Source organism: Charadrius vociferus, unplaced genomic scaffold (genome assembly GCF_000708025.1).
Source record: "Charadrius vociferus isolate BGI_N301 unplaced genomic scaffold, ASM70802v2 scaffold68, whole genome shotgun sequence".
Lineage (NCBI taxonomy): Eukaryota > Metazoa > Chordata > Aves > Charadriiformes > Charadriidae > Charadrius > Charadrius vociferus.
The window spans coordinates 3,054,647-3,067,072 of NW_009649946.1; the positions used below are offsets into that span (position 1 = coordinate 3,054,647).

Below are 12,426 nucleotides of genomic sequence, written 5' to 3' on the forward strand. Positions count from 1 at the left end.
TCTGGTATATTACAGTATCTAGATGTTTACAAGCAAAGCAGTGTCTGCTTGCTTATGCCAATTTGAGGTTTAGTTTCTATGAAGCGATGGGCTGGTAATTGTCAATATGCTAACCTGTTCTTATGTTTAAAAGTCCTTATGAAATATTCCAGGAAGATAAATGTATGCATGGACTTGATTGTAAAATGAAATTTGCAAGATACTAACTTCCTGGTTTTGGAAAACACAACATTGACTTCAAATGTTTTATTGGTTTGCCTTGACATTTATTTGGTTAAAATGCTTTCTAGTTTTGATCAAACACCTTAAGTCTTTGTCTTAGTTTCTTAATATGAAATTTTTTTAATAAGAAAAAACTAAATGTTTTTGTTTAAAGTATCCAAGTTCGTGAAGGGGGATAAAAGTACAACTGACTTTTTTTAAAAAGCAGTCAATTTAGACTAATCTAACAAATGTAAAGAAAAGCAATGTTTTATTGCCTGCTTATTTTGCTTTTAACAGCTGAAAGTGTTATGCTTGTGGCTAGGATAAATACACAATTTTCAGCTAAAATTATGGGGCTTGATTTGTTATTGAGCTTTTAGTTGCAACACAGTCAAAGCTTCTGTTTCTGGAAACAAGTTAACCATTTTCCAGACAAGTATGTAAGATTTAAAGGAAATTTTAGGTCAAGGTGAAGGAAGACCATCTGTGATTGAGGTGCTGAGTTTATTAGTTTTGCTTTTTAGATCATGACTGTCTTTCCAGATTTTTCCCTGAAAATACTTTATATGTGTAACATAACCAGGCAGTTTTCTGCCATGATCATTTTAGAGCTAATGTTCGTTAGAAAGCAGAGATGCATTTGAGAACCACAGTCACAACACAGTCCAGCGTGCATATTGGAAACTATGGTTGGATCTTCTGGAGAAGCTTCAGCTTGACATTGTTCCTAGATTGTGGTGGAGCTCTAGTAAAATGCAGATCTGTCTCATCTAAGTTACAACTTTGTCATGTTATAACTAGAACTGCAAAAACATCTGTCTCATAGTGAAGGAGCAGAACAGAAATTGCAGTATAAAGTAGCCTTGCTTCTCTTCTGCCAGAAGCAGAAGAGAGCAGTGTTAACACTTCCCTCAAACTGCCTGTAGATAGGCAGAACTGACACTGGGACAGAATGGCTGTGTATCTTTTTGTGAGACTGAGACTACATGAATTCCATTTAGTGTTGTCTTTGAGTATTTTTTCTTTTGTTTATTTAGAGGTTTGTATCATTCTTCAAAAGACATGATCTTTTCTATAATCTTGCTTATCTTGTCTAAAGAATCATTACTCTAAGTCTAAAAAAGGCTTAGGATTTTACTGGATGCACAGAAAAGTATTTTGTTTCAGTTTTTGCGCTACTTTAAGATTTTTGAAGTTTTCTTTTTGCCTTCCCATGTATGCCCAGCTCCTCAGCATAACAGTAACAACTGTCTGAGCCTTTCTCCTGAAGCTTGTTTTGCAATAGTGGTGGAGAGTAAGTACACACTACGCATCGGGTTGAACTATTCCACATAAATTAGGACACCGAGCAGCGCCAGTATTGTCACTGCCAGAGAAAATTAGTAGATGAGGTATTGAATGCTCAAACTCTTCTTGGTGGTGACAGGACAAGTTGAGGAATAGGCACAAATTGAAATACAGGGAATTCAGCTTAGGCATGAGAAGAAGCATGAGGGTAGTCAAACACTGGAACAGGTTGCCTGGAGAGGGTGTGGATTCTCCATCTTTGGAGACACTCAAAACCTGACTGGACATGATTCTGGGCAACGCTGGAGCTGACCCTCCTCTAAGCAGGGGGAGAGCCTCAGTGATCTCCGTAAATCCCTTCCCACCTCAGCCATTCTGTGATTCTGGTCCAGGATCTCACCTGCTGCTTTTCTGTCATTTCATTCATCTCTGTCAGGGTGTGCTGTGTACACTGGTGAATATAGGTGTCACGTCTGAGTAGCTATGTTTTCATCTGGATTCACAACACCGAATGTAGACACTTAAATGAGGTGCCTGATCACTTCATACTCTCCTTGTGGTCACTGAAGAAAAGTAGGCACTTCCAGAGGGAAAGTCATTCACCTAATATCTGAATTAAACTATAAATATTTTTGTTTCCATGACTACATAGGCACCTGAGGCACCTGCTGTAGCCTAACACCTGAAGTGATGTTTGAATCCATTGGCATAGAGAAAAGAAACTGGCTGCCTCTACGCCGTTCATTCCTTTCAAATCATTTTGAGGTTTTCACTTGTGAGTGGTTGAGAAAAAGAGGATAGCAAAGAGGCTGCTCTGAATATCAGGGAAGGTGCAAGATTCTGCTGTTTCTTCAAGATAGGACTGAGAATTAACACAGCCAAGACCCTCCTTTTCTTGGGAGATAATTTTCTAACAGATCAGATGGATGTAGCTGTAGCAGTTGGAGACATTATAGTTCCCCAGTTGCTTATCACCATCTCCAGGTAGAGGTTTCTTTCCCTGGTGCTTACCCAGCAGTGAAACATGAGGAGCAGTCACCGTGTCCCTTACATCGGCTCTGCTGTGGAGCAATAGTCTTGGGAAAGGGGGTATAGCTTTCAGCAGATATGCAGTAATAAGCGATAAGAAATGATAATTACCACAGCTGGATTCAGTGATCATGTCTATATCCACTATTCCATATAACTAATTTAAAATTATTTCTGTGCCTTACTGAATTTCACTTACTGAACTGCTCCCCTGTCTTGGGGATTCAGGCTTGGGTGTCAGGACAGATTGTGAATATTTATGAAGTATCCTTTTGTCATTTCCATGATTCATATTGCCCTGAAAGAACTCAGACAGGGAGTATTCTGTGACTCTGGGGTTCATGTGAGACAGCTGTATGGATTTCATAAGCACTATTGACAGGGAAACCCGATGAGATTCTGTCGGCCAGTAGTTGTGGTGGATATGTTAGACCATACTGATCTGAGAAAGGAAGGTCATTACCAATGCTTATATGAAACTTCTTTATGTTGTGCAAATAGAGGTTTTTTTCTGTCCCATTTCTCACCTTAGGGAAAGCTGGTCTGCAATTAAATTTGATTTCTGAATCAGAAATAGGTTCCATAACTATATCCTTTTCCCTTTCTTTTTTTTTTTTTTTTTTCTCCGTCCCCCAGAGCCTGTTGGTTACTGATCTTACTAGAATTTCTGTGTCTGGCCATTTTGTAGCAAAGTATTGTGTTTACATCTGTACTGCTGCTAGATTTGCCAATACTGGGATGGGTAACATCGCTCATGCTGTAGAGTGAGCGTTGTCATCATTAGGTTGATAATGATACATTGGCCTTTTTCAAAGAGGAAGAAGTACTTGTAAACTCAAACCAAGAAATTTGATTTTTATTAGCCATTTGCATGCTGGACATACTATTATGCAATTGTTATTTACTACTTCATTCTGTGGCAATACTCATTTGAAGTTCAGCACTCCAAGCTACTTGTCTGAAGCACAGTAGGAATTTCAGCACTCCCATCAAATGCAGTAATGTAACCGCAGGTTAGTGAGCTAGGAAACCTCCTTGAATTAGATGAAGTATTTTGTGTTCTAGTGAACTTTCACCCAAATTGTTGTAACCCCCACATTTTTTTTCTTTACTTTTCTCTGCAATTAAGGAATATATGCCGTAAGGAACGTAAGGGCACAGAAGTTGCTACATAAGGCATGCCAGACTGCTGTGATTACACTGGTAATAGTTTAAAGAGCTGCTTACATATCTGTGGGACTTACAAAACTACTATATAGTCCGTCTGGAAAATGGATTCCACTGCAAATTCATGGAATTCTAGCAATTGTGCTAGTGCAGCTCTTTCTCACAGTTGTGGACTAGCATGTTATTCTGTGAAAAGTGCATCTTCTGCTCAGTTCTAGGCACAAATATATGTGAAATAAATCTGAAGAGGCACTGAAAACTGGCCCTGTAATTAAAAAAAAAAGGCTCTTTTTGCCATTTTTGCTACCTGTGGTAGCAGTTAGGGAGGTTGGGTTTACTTGCTTGTGGCTTTCTAGGCACATAAGAAGTTCAGGTAAGGGTTTGGCTTTTTCTCGTGAATTTAAGTGCGCATAGTTTGTGTTGGTTTTTCTTAAATAATCTGAATGTGTTTTGAGATTCTTTTGTGTGGTCTTGCTAGTTCATTGCAGTATCCAGGTTCTAAAGCCTTTGGTGACTACTGGAGAAGGGCCTTGGACTTATGATCCTTAATTACTGCTGCCACCTGGAATGTTAGAAATGATAACTATTTCCTTTTTTGTATGTGTCTGCCTGTGATATTAACTGTAAGTATTTTGTTTTTCTCTAAGGAAACTGTCCTTGTAAAGTGTAGCCGTCCTGGTCATGCATCAGTAAACAAGACTTTTCAGTTTGAGAGGTGAGTAGTCCTGTGTAGCAATCTACGTTGCTGGAAGATTTGTATAGTGAAGGCTAATTTTTAGTAGGCGTTGGTTAGAAGATAATGTTCATTTTTTTATATTTATGTGGTATTCTCATTCTTCCCAGGACAGAATAATGCACTTTAGGATACAGATAACACGCTTAGTCTTCTCTCTCAGTGAAGACTACTGATATGCCTAAGTTTGAAACCTGTGTAGGGACTTCACCCTTTTCACAGTATGAGTAGCTCTCATGATCCTTACAGCCTGTTGTGAGATAGCAAAACATTATCCACATTTTAAAGGTAAGGACTTGAGGTGGATGGCGTGACTTCAGCGTTAGACATACAGCATGACTAAGCCAGAAACTGGACTGAGGACTTGTAAGAGTTGATGTTCAGCCATGCTACTTTTAACTTAGCGTTAAATGGCCTGAACATAGACAGCTGGGTAGAGTAGTTGCATGTAAATCAGTGCTCCCCGAGGGAAAGGCTGTAGTGTGACCATTTTCTGTAGTAGATGCTCAAGAATCCACATAGATGAGAGAGATTTTGAATGCGCCAGCTGTGGTAAGGGTTTTAATCGGTGTTTGTGCCTTATGAGGCACCAGAGAGTCAGTCAGCAAGACAGAAAACTGCAGGGAGTCAAGCTGAAAGGTGCCTTATATTCTGTCAGAAGGGAGCTGACCTGAACCTCTGAAAACAGGAACGAAGAGTTAAATTAAAACAAATGAGATCTTTGTAAATGAAGAAATACAAAAATTTGCCCCATGCCTTTTTTTCTAATGCAAACTTTGCATCTATACATTGCAATGACTCATACAGTATGCTCTTTTCCCTGAACCATGCTTCAAAATCCTCTGGAAACAGAACACGTGAGGACGATTTTATGCTTCCTTGCTTGACGGCAAAACTTGATTTAAAGTCACATGTATCCAACATGAATTATCTGTCCTGGTTTAAACTTAAGGTCTAAGCCTGTTCAGCCCGAGCTGCTGTAGGTTTGCTAAACATTGCCAGTCATTGACCGTTTTCTTGAGGCATCCTTCTCAGATGCTGCCTCTTTCTGCTGACGAAGACCGGGGACTGCTATTGTGCAGGCCACCAAACAACTGAAAATGCCTGAGATAATGAAAATCTCAGGGGTACTTTACTGATTCCATAGGTTATAGGACTCCCTTGATACAAGACATATGTGATCTCTCAAGGTACATGGCCCCCTTGAATGTCTGCTAAGCTACTTGAAGTAATTTCTTTCACCCTCCAGCTATACCTAATGCAGCCATACCAGTTGAAGTACATGGAGAATAATGCTGGAATTCAACTCTGTAGAGCAACACAGTTAATGGTATTGACACAGGATTCCAGAGGTGCTGTGACTCTGGACATGTGGTGTAGATCCTGATAATCAGGAAAAGGGTTAAAAAAATGTAAATCCCCCAAAGAATGCAGTTCTTGGGGAATGTTTTTTCAGTGTCCCAGCACAGCTCTTTTTTATAAACAGAAGAGCATATGGTTCTTATGAACTCAAAAATGTTTATTTTTTTTAGCAAAGTTTTATGGAACTAATAAATGTCAAAATATTTGATTTCAGCTTAGAAAGAAAATTCCAGCTTTCAGCATGTTATGCTTTTAGAATTTTATTGGCGAATCAGTTAGCAAAATAAAAAAGAAGCTCAGAATTTTCAAGGTGAAATTAACATTAATTGCTGCACAGGGACAAATCTGTCATTCTGGTAAAAATACCCCGACTTACAGAAAGAGATTCTCTGGATTTGCTGTATCTTTCGTGGTCTCTAATTAAGTGGGTGTCCATGCTTCAGGCAGCGCTGTGATTACAGTGTAGCATAAACTAGCCCAAGCCAACTTTAAACTACTTCATTTGGGTACTGGTAGCATTTCATAGAATCAGAGAGTGCCAGGTTGGAAGGGACCTCAAGAATCATCTGGTCCAACATTGGAACCACAGCAGCTAAGTAGTGGCAGTAAAATCCCTTTAGGAAGCTGAGTAAATATATGGAGTAGTTACTGTAACATGGAGCCCTGTGCCTTTCCTCTGAACGGCTACCAGAACCTGAACCTGACATAATTAGGTACAGGTCTACTACTAGGTGCAAACAGACTAGTAAGACTGGTTGGTTCTAGCCCTGGTTGTGGTCGGTAGCAATCTGTTTGCTTTATTAGATAGCAAACACCCATCGACAGCAAGTGAAGACAGTATGAATGTTCTCTCTAAAATACCTTTTTAAGTTTTGTGAGGTTTTCTATGTAGTAGCTCTGAGATGTTTTGATGTATTAAGAAAAAATAAAATTTCAACACATACTGAGTGAGAGGCCTAGTTGGTTAAGATGGAGGACTTGGTGCTAATGAATATTTCATTGGTTGCAGATGATAAATGAACTAGAGAAAAGTGTTTGGAAGTGCTTTTGCTCTCTTATATTGACCTTGCAGATTTGATGTGCAAAGTTTACTGAAGCATATGCGTGTATGCATGCAAAGCAAGGATGGAGTATTGCTATTCAGTGTCTCTGTCCTCCCAGTACAAACTGTGCCACATCTCTGCATATTTGTTGGTTTCTCAGTGTAGCATGACAGCACATCAGTGGAATGGCAAGACAAGCAGTATTTGTCCATCAAGCCAGACAAGTGCTCCTTTCCTGATTAAAAAGAGTACATTTTCATGCAACTTACAATTAGACTGTGGAACACATTGCCACAGGATGTTACTCCATGCCAAGAATTCAGCAAGATGCAAAGAGAAACTGAATACTAATTCTAATAATATTTTTTTTGAAACAGAGCTTCAACTCATATTTCAGTTTTGAGGCCAGTTTGCAGCTTTTAAGGATTAGGATGAGACACGGAGATGAATTATAGTGTCTCCAGCCACCATAGTGTTTCTTGCTCTTTCCTCTGCTTATTGTCAGAAACATAACGCTGAACTAAATGGCTCGGCTCTAATTCTGTATCTGTTTAGCAGTGATACCACTGTACAGTCTTATTTATGGAGAACATGAATACAAAAATCTACATTTGTGCAGGCTGTAGGCTGTAGTGGCCAGATCCTGATCAAATATAAAAAGAGGCTTGAGTAAATGCTAAAGAGCACACTATGTCTTAATTCAGTGAAACCTGTAGTATCACATACAAGCTGTGAAATACTGCTAAGTGAAGTGTGTTAGTATACTATATACATAGGGAAGTAACTATGCTTTGTAATGTTTGCTGCTACCAAAATTCCTGTTTCTAATTAGTCATTTTGCTATCAGCTATAAAGAACGCACATCACTCACTAGAAAACAGAGCTAAACAAAAAAAAAAAAATATCACAACTTAAAGATATCAGAAAAGGAAGCTTTTTCCAAAGATAAACATTCATACCTCAAATACTTAAGTATGGCTAATGGCATTCATGTTTTAGATTCTGTTCATCTGTATAAACCGTACTTGCTGCAGGCTGTAATCATGAGGAGGATACATTTTTGGTGTGCTAGAGAAGAAATGAATGAGTTAAGATGTCCATGTTTTATGATCAGAATTTCCTCCCTTTGATTTCCTATTTTCAGGTCTTGATTTTATGTTGTACAAACTTGATAGTTGAAAGGGTTGGAGGAAAAATGTCTTTGAAGAGCCCTATGTTAGCTTTTTTTTTTTCCTTGAATTTGAAAAAGATGTATGCAGTTGGTTTAGATGTCATGTTTTGGCCCAAGGATAGTACTGTCATTGCTCTTTTCTAAGAGGTGGAATAACTCATTCCATTTAATTGTCTTTCATTCTGTTTAAAAATTAGTCTGAAATCCACATCACAATGTGAAAGAAAGTCTTCCCTCGAGTGAGAAGGGTTTATTTCAGAGTAGAATGACAGAAGATGAAGTGGAGAAATCCTTAGGCTGATGCTGCCCACAAAGACAGTGCATCCTTAAACATGACCCTCAGGGGCCTTCTGATTTCTGCTCTGCAACTGACTTTCTGAGACCAGTCCCAAGGCAACTTGGCAGCCTCTGTACCTCTTTTTTTTTTCCCCCCCAGACCTTATCCACATCTAAAGGAAAGCACAACCTGACCACTCCCTTCCTTAGTGTGACACAAAGGAGACATAGGCAGCAGTGATATTTCACAGTCTGGTAGGTGGAAGAGAGAATAACAGGGATCCAGTACAGCCTGAAAAAAGACTCTGTCTGCCAGAGAGGCAGGCAGAAGGACTAGGATGAGCTCAGAGAGCCAACACACACCTGCAAGTTGTTCCCTCCAGTACAGACAACAGCCACTCCCAAAAAGCATGCTAGAACCTTGGAGTTCTAATTTTCAGTCCCCTGACACCGAAATGTCAGCAGATCATGAGTTTTATGTCACTGGCCTACATTTTCCCCAGTTTGTATTCTTGTATTGTGACAACATAGTTGTACTTTTTCTTCAGTTGATCATTGCATTTTGCTCCTCAGAGTTTACAATGATTCAGAGTCTCAAGACACAGTATTTGCAGATGTGGCCCCTTTGCTAACATCTCTCCTGGATGGGTAAGTTAAAAAGTGGGAGTAAGAAAACTAAAGGGCAATAATCTACTGAAATCCATCAATTAAAAAAAAAAAAAAAAGACTTAATACTGGCAGTCCTGTCAAGTTTTGTGGCTTTGCAGTTGCATTTTCCTGTTTTCTTTCTACTCAACACCAAGTGAATGTTGTTTCTGTACAAATAGAAAAATTTGGGAAAAAAAATATTTTTCTTTCTTTGGTCTCTTTCTGGCAAACTTAAGCATTGCTTCTAATGGAGGATACTGTCCTTTTTTGTGTTTTGGTAGGTTATGTTTTATAGCTGTTTTTCAGTTGTAGACACAGTATGATACATCTTTTCCAACAGTGTATTCATATCTGAAAAGCCTGCCAGGGCCACTCTCTGATCATCTGTTCTGTTTTTGTGTACAGCACAGACCATAGGAGGTGATGTAATCTATTCCTGGTTTAACCAGAACTGAGCATCCTCAGTCTTAGTTTCTAACACTCCTTCAGGCACTGGGGTTAAAACAGAATTCTGGTTTGAATACAAAACTGACCAGTAACAACCACTAACAAATATGCGTAATTACTTATAGCCACTGGGGGCCATGAAGTGTGATTCCTCATTTATCCTAGAGCCAGCTTAAGCAACTCTTGTGAAGAAGCCTTGAAGCACATATTGTTATAATCCTTGAAGCTTGAACTGAGATTCACACAAAACTTCCTTTCTGCTCCTTTCACACCCCCTGCTTCAGTTCCACTCAGTTACAGATGGTGGTTGTAGAACTGTCATGGACCTTTTCCTCCCTGTAGAGGGAGTGGAAATCCTTGTTCCTAGGAGTCTGCACACTGAAGTTTCCAAGTCTCCTTTTCAAAAGAAGCCTAGAAGAGGCATATCAGGATACTGTGGATACTGGGAAATCCCAGCCTTCCCTTTACACATGCCACAGAGGGGCACACAAGGGCTACCTGGGCTAAGGGAAGTCCTATATGGCCTGTATGGCATTCATAGAATAGTTTGGGTTGGAAGGAACCTTTAAAGGTTATGTAGTCCACCTCCCCTGCAATGAGCAGGGACATCAGTCCTGGTGGACAACAGGATGACCATGAGCCAGCAATGTGCCCTGGCGGCCAAGAAGGCAAATGGCATCCTGGGGTGCATCAAGAAGAGTGTGGCCAGCAGGTCAAGGGAGGTCATCCTCCCCCTCTACTCTGCCCTGGTGAGGCTGCATCTGGAGTATTGCGTCCAGTTCTGGGCTCCCCAGTTCAAGAAAGACAGGGATCTGCTGGAGAGGGTCCAGCAAAGGGCTACGAAGATGATTAGGGGATTGGAACATCTCTCATATGAAGAAAGGCTGAGGGACTTGGGTCTCTTCAGTCTAGAGAAAAGAAGATTGAGGGGGGATCTTATTAATGCTTACAAATACTTAAAGGGAGGATGCCAGGGGGATGGGAGCAGTCTTTTTTGCCCAGAGAGGTTGTGGAGTCTCCCACTCTGGAGACATTCAAAACCCGCCTGGACGCCATTCTGTGCAACCTGTTGTAGGGGACCCTGCTCTGGCGGGGGGGTTGGACTAGATGATCTCCAGAGGTCCCTTTTTAAAAATGGGTGCAATGTCACTGGGGACTTCACCTGGCTGCTGTGACTTTTCAGATATCATGGAGAGTGGCTTGGCAACTACATCAGCGCATTCCCTCAGAAGTCTGGGATGCATCTCATGAGGTCCCATAGAATTCTGTATGTTCAGATTCCTCAGGTGGTCATGAACCTGATCTTCTCCTGCAGTGGGCAGAACTTTGCTCCCCCAGTCCCCGTCCTGCGGTGCATCCACTCGAGAGGTGTGGGGAGAGAGGTTGCCAGTGAAGACTGAGGCAAAAAAGTTGCTGAGTACCTCAGCCATGTCCTCTTCCATTGTTACCACTCTGCCAGTCTTGCTCGTCAGGGGGCATCTGCTTTCTTTGACCTTCCTCTTCTGGCTGACATACCTGTAGAAGCCTTTCTTACTATTGTTTGTGCCCCTTGACAAGTTCAGCTCCAGCCGCAGTGTGGCCTTCCTGAAGGCTGTTATCCTGGTTTACCAAGGATGAGTAACCACAGTTTCCATAGCTGAGCAACCTAGGGACCACTAGGTTGGATGAGTTTGAAGAAGTCCTTAAAGCCAGTGTTCTCTCTCCTTTTCCTTTTGCAATGAACATAAGTTTGCTTTGGCTCAATATGTTCCCTGTGTATCTTTAGACATATCTGATCTGCTGTGCTTCCCACTTTCTAATTTCCACATTGAGAGAATCCTGTCCTAAAAGCTAGGATTTTTATATTCCGTTAGGAAATGTTCTGTTATTGAAAACAAAAGAGTTGTCTTGTTCTTCCAGAAGTGCCATTTAAACAGAAGCAGATTTTCAGGGTAGGCGAGGCTGTGCATATGAGCCATGTTTCTCAGCAGCCTTCCCATTGTAAATGGGAAACAGACGTACTTTGTCTGAACCTTGAACCTTTTTGCTGCTCCTGATTGTTTGAGTCTGGGTTCCAAAGTGGTCTGTAACAGCTTTTAACTGAAGTAGAAAGGAGTGTTCCACTCCTTTCCTTCATTTTTTCTTTATTTTTCTTTATTAATGAATTGTTTCATTTTTCAGTATAAATATACAGGAAGAAAAGATTGTCCCATATGCAAAACAGACGAAGGACAGCAGGCTTCAAAGTTTACAGTTAGCCGTACAGGGCCAGCAAGAGAGTAAGATAACATTTCGTTTCTTTTCAGCATTGAAGAATCAAACTTGTTTATTTTAAAGAAGAATACATTTAATTGTCTTTAACACTGTTCTTTCCCAGTGATGACTTTGCTATACTGAACACCCACACTCTTTTCAGGAGAAAAATACTATGAAACTATTGGTATTCTAGCTGGACAATAAGAACTTTTTGAAACAAGAATATAACTAAAAAAGCAGAGCAGAGAATGAGAAATGTCAGGGCACATAAGTGAATAGTAGTCTGAAATTTTCAGATTGCTGTATTGGAAACCCTTATGTTGGAACCAGAACATCAATGAAGTAAACTCGGTAAATATAAACTAGCCTGCTGCTTGTCTTCTGTTGAATCACCCAACAATTTGTTCTGCCCTGTGCCTGCTTAGATATAATACTGCTTTGGATAGTTTGAGCTCATTTGGGCTTACTGAAATACTGCTTTGGCTTTGGCAGAGTTGTCACTGATTGATACCCAATTTGCATCTCTATCTTCAGTGCTACAAGCACCTGTCTGCTTAGCTTCTAATCATATCATCTGTATCTTGTCAGAACTATTTCGTCCATGATGCTTGCTTTCTAACAAGTAGCAATTAAGGAAAATTTGAATAGCCGGACTATATGAAAGTTTGAGAGACTTCCAAAAAGATTTCCATTCTGTTTTTCCTAAGGAAAGCTACTACTTGCAACTTCTGGCTCTCTTTTTGGTTCCAAAGATCACTCTGATTTTGAAGCAGGGCTAGAAGTCTCAATAAGCTATGGGCTGGTGAGGCGATGTTCATTAGGGG

At 40.3% G+C, this 12,426-nt stretch overlaps 1 protein-coding gene across 1 annotated transcript in view; it reads left to right on the plus strand.

The window, feature by feature from the left end:
• The window catches only part of KIF25 (kinesin family member 25), a 42,166-nt gene that overhangs the window by 14,962 nt on the left and 14,778 nt on the right, over positions 1-12,426 (plus strand). The window contains exons 8-9 of the mRNA XM_009891475.1: positions 4,335-4,402; positions 8,846-8,920. Coding sequence (XP_009889777.1) covers positions 4,335-4,402; positions 8,846-8,920 — 143 coding nt within the window. The remainder of the gene's footprint in view (positions 1-4,334; positions 4,403-8,845; positions 8,921-12,426) is intronic.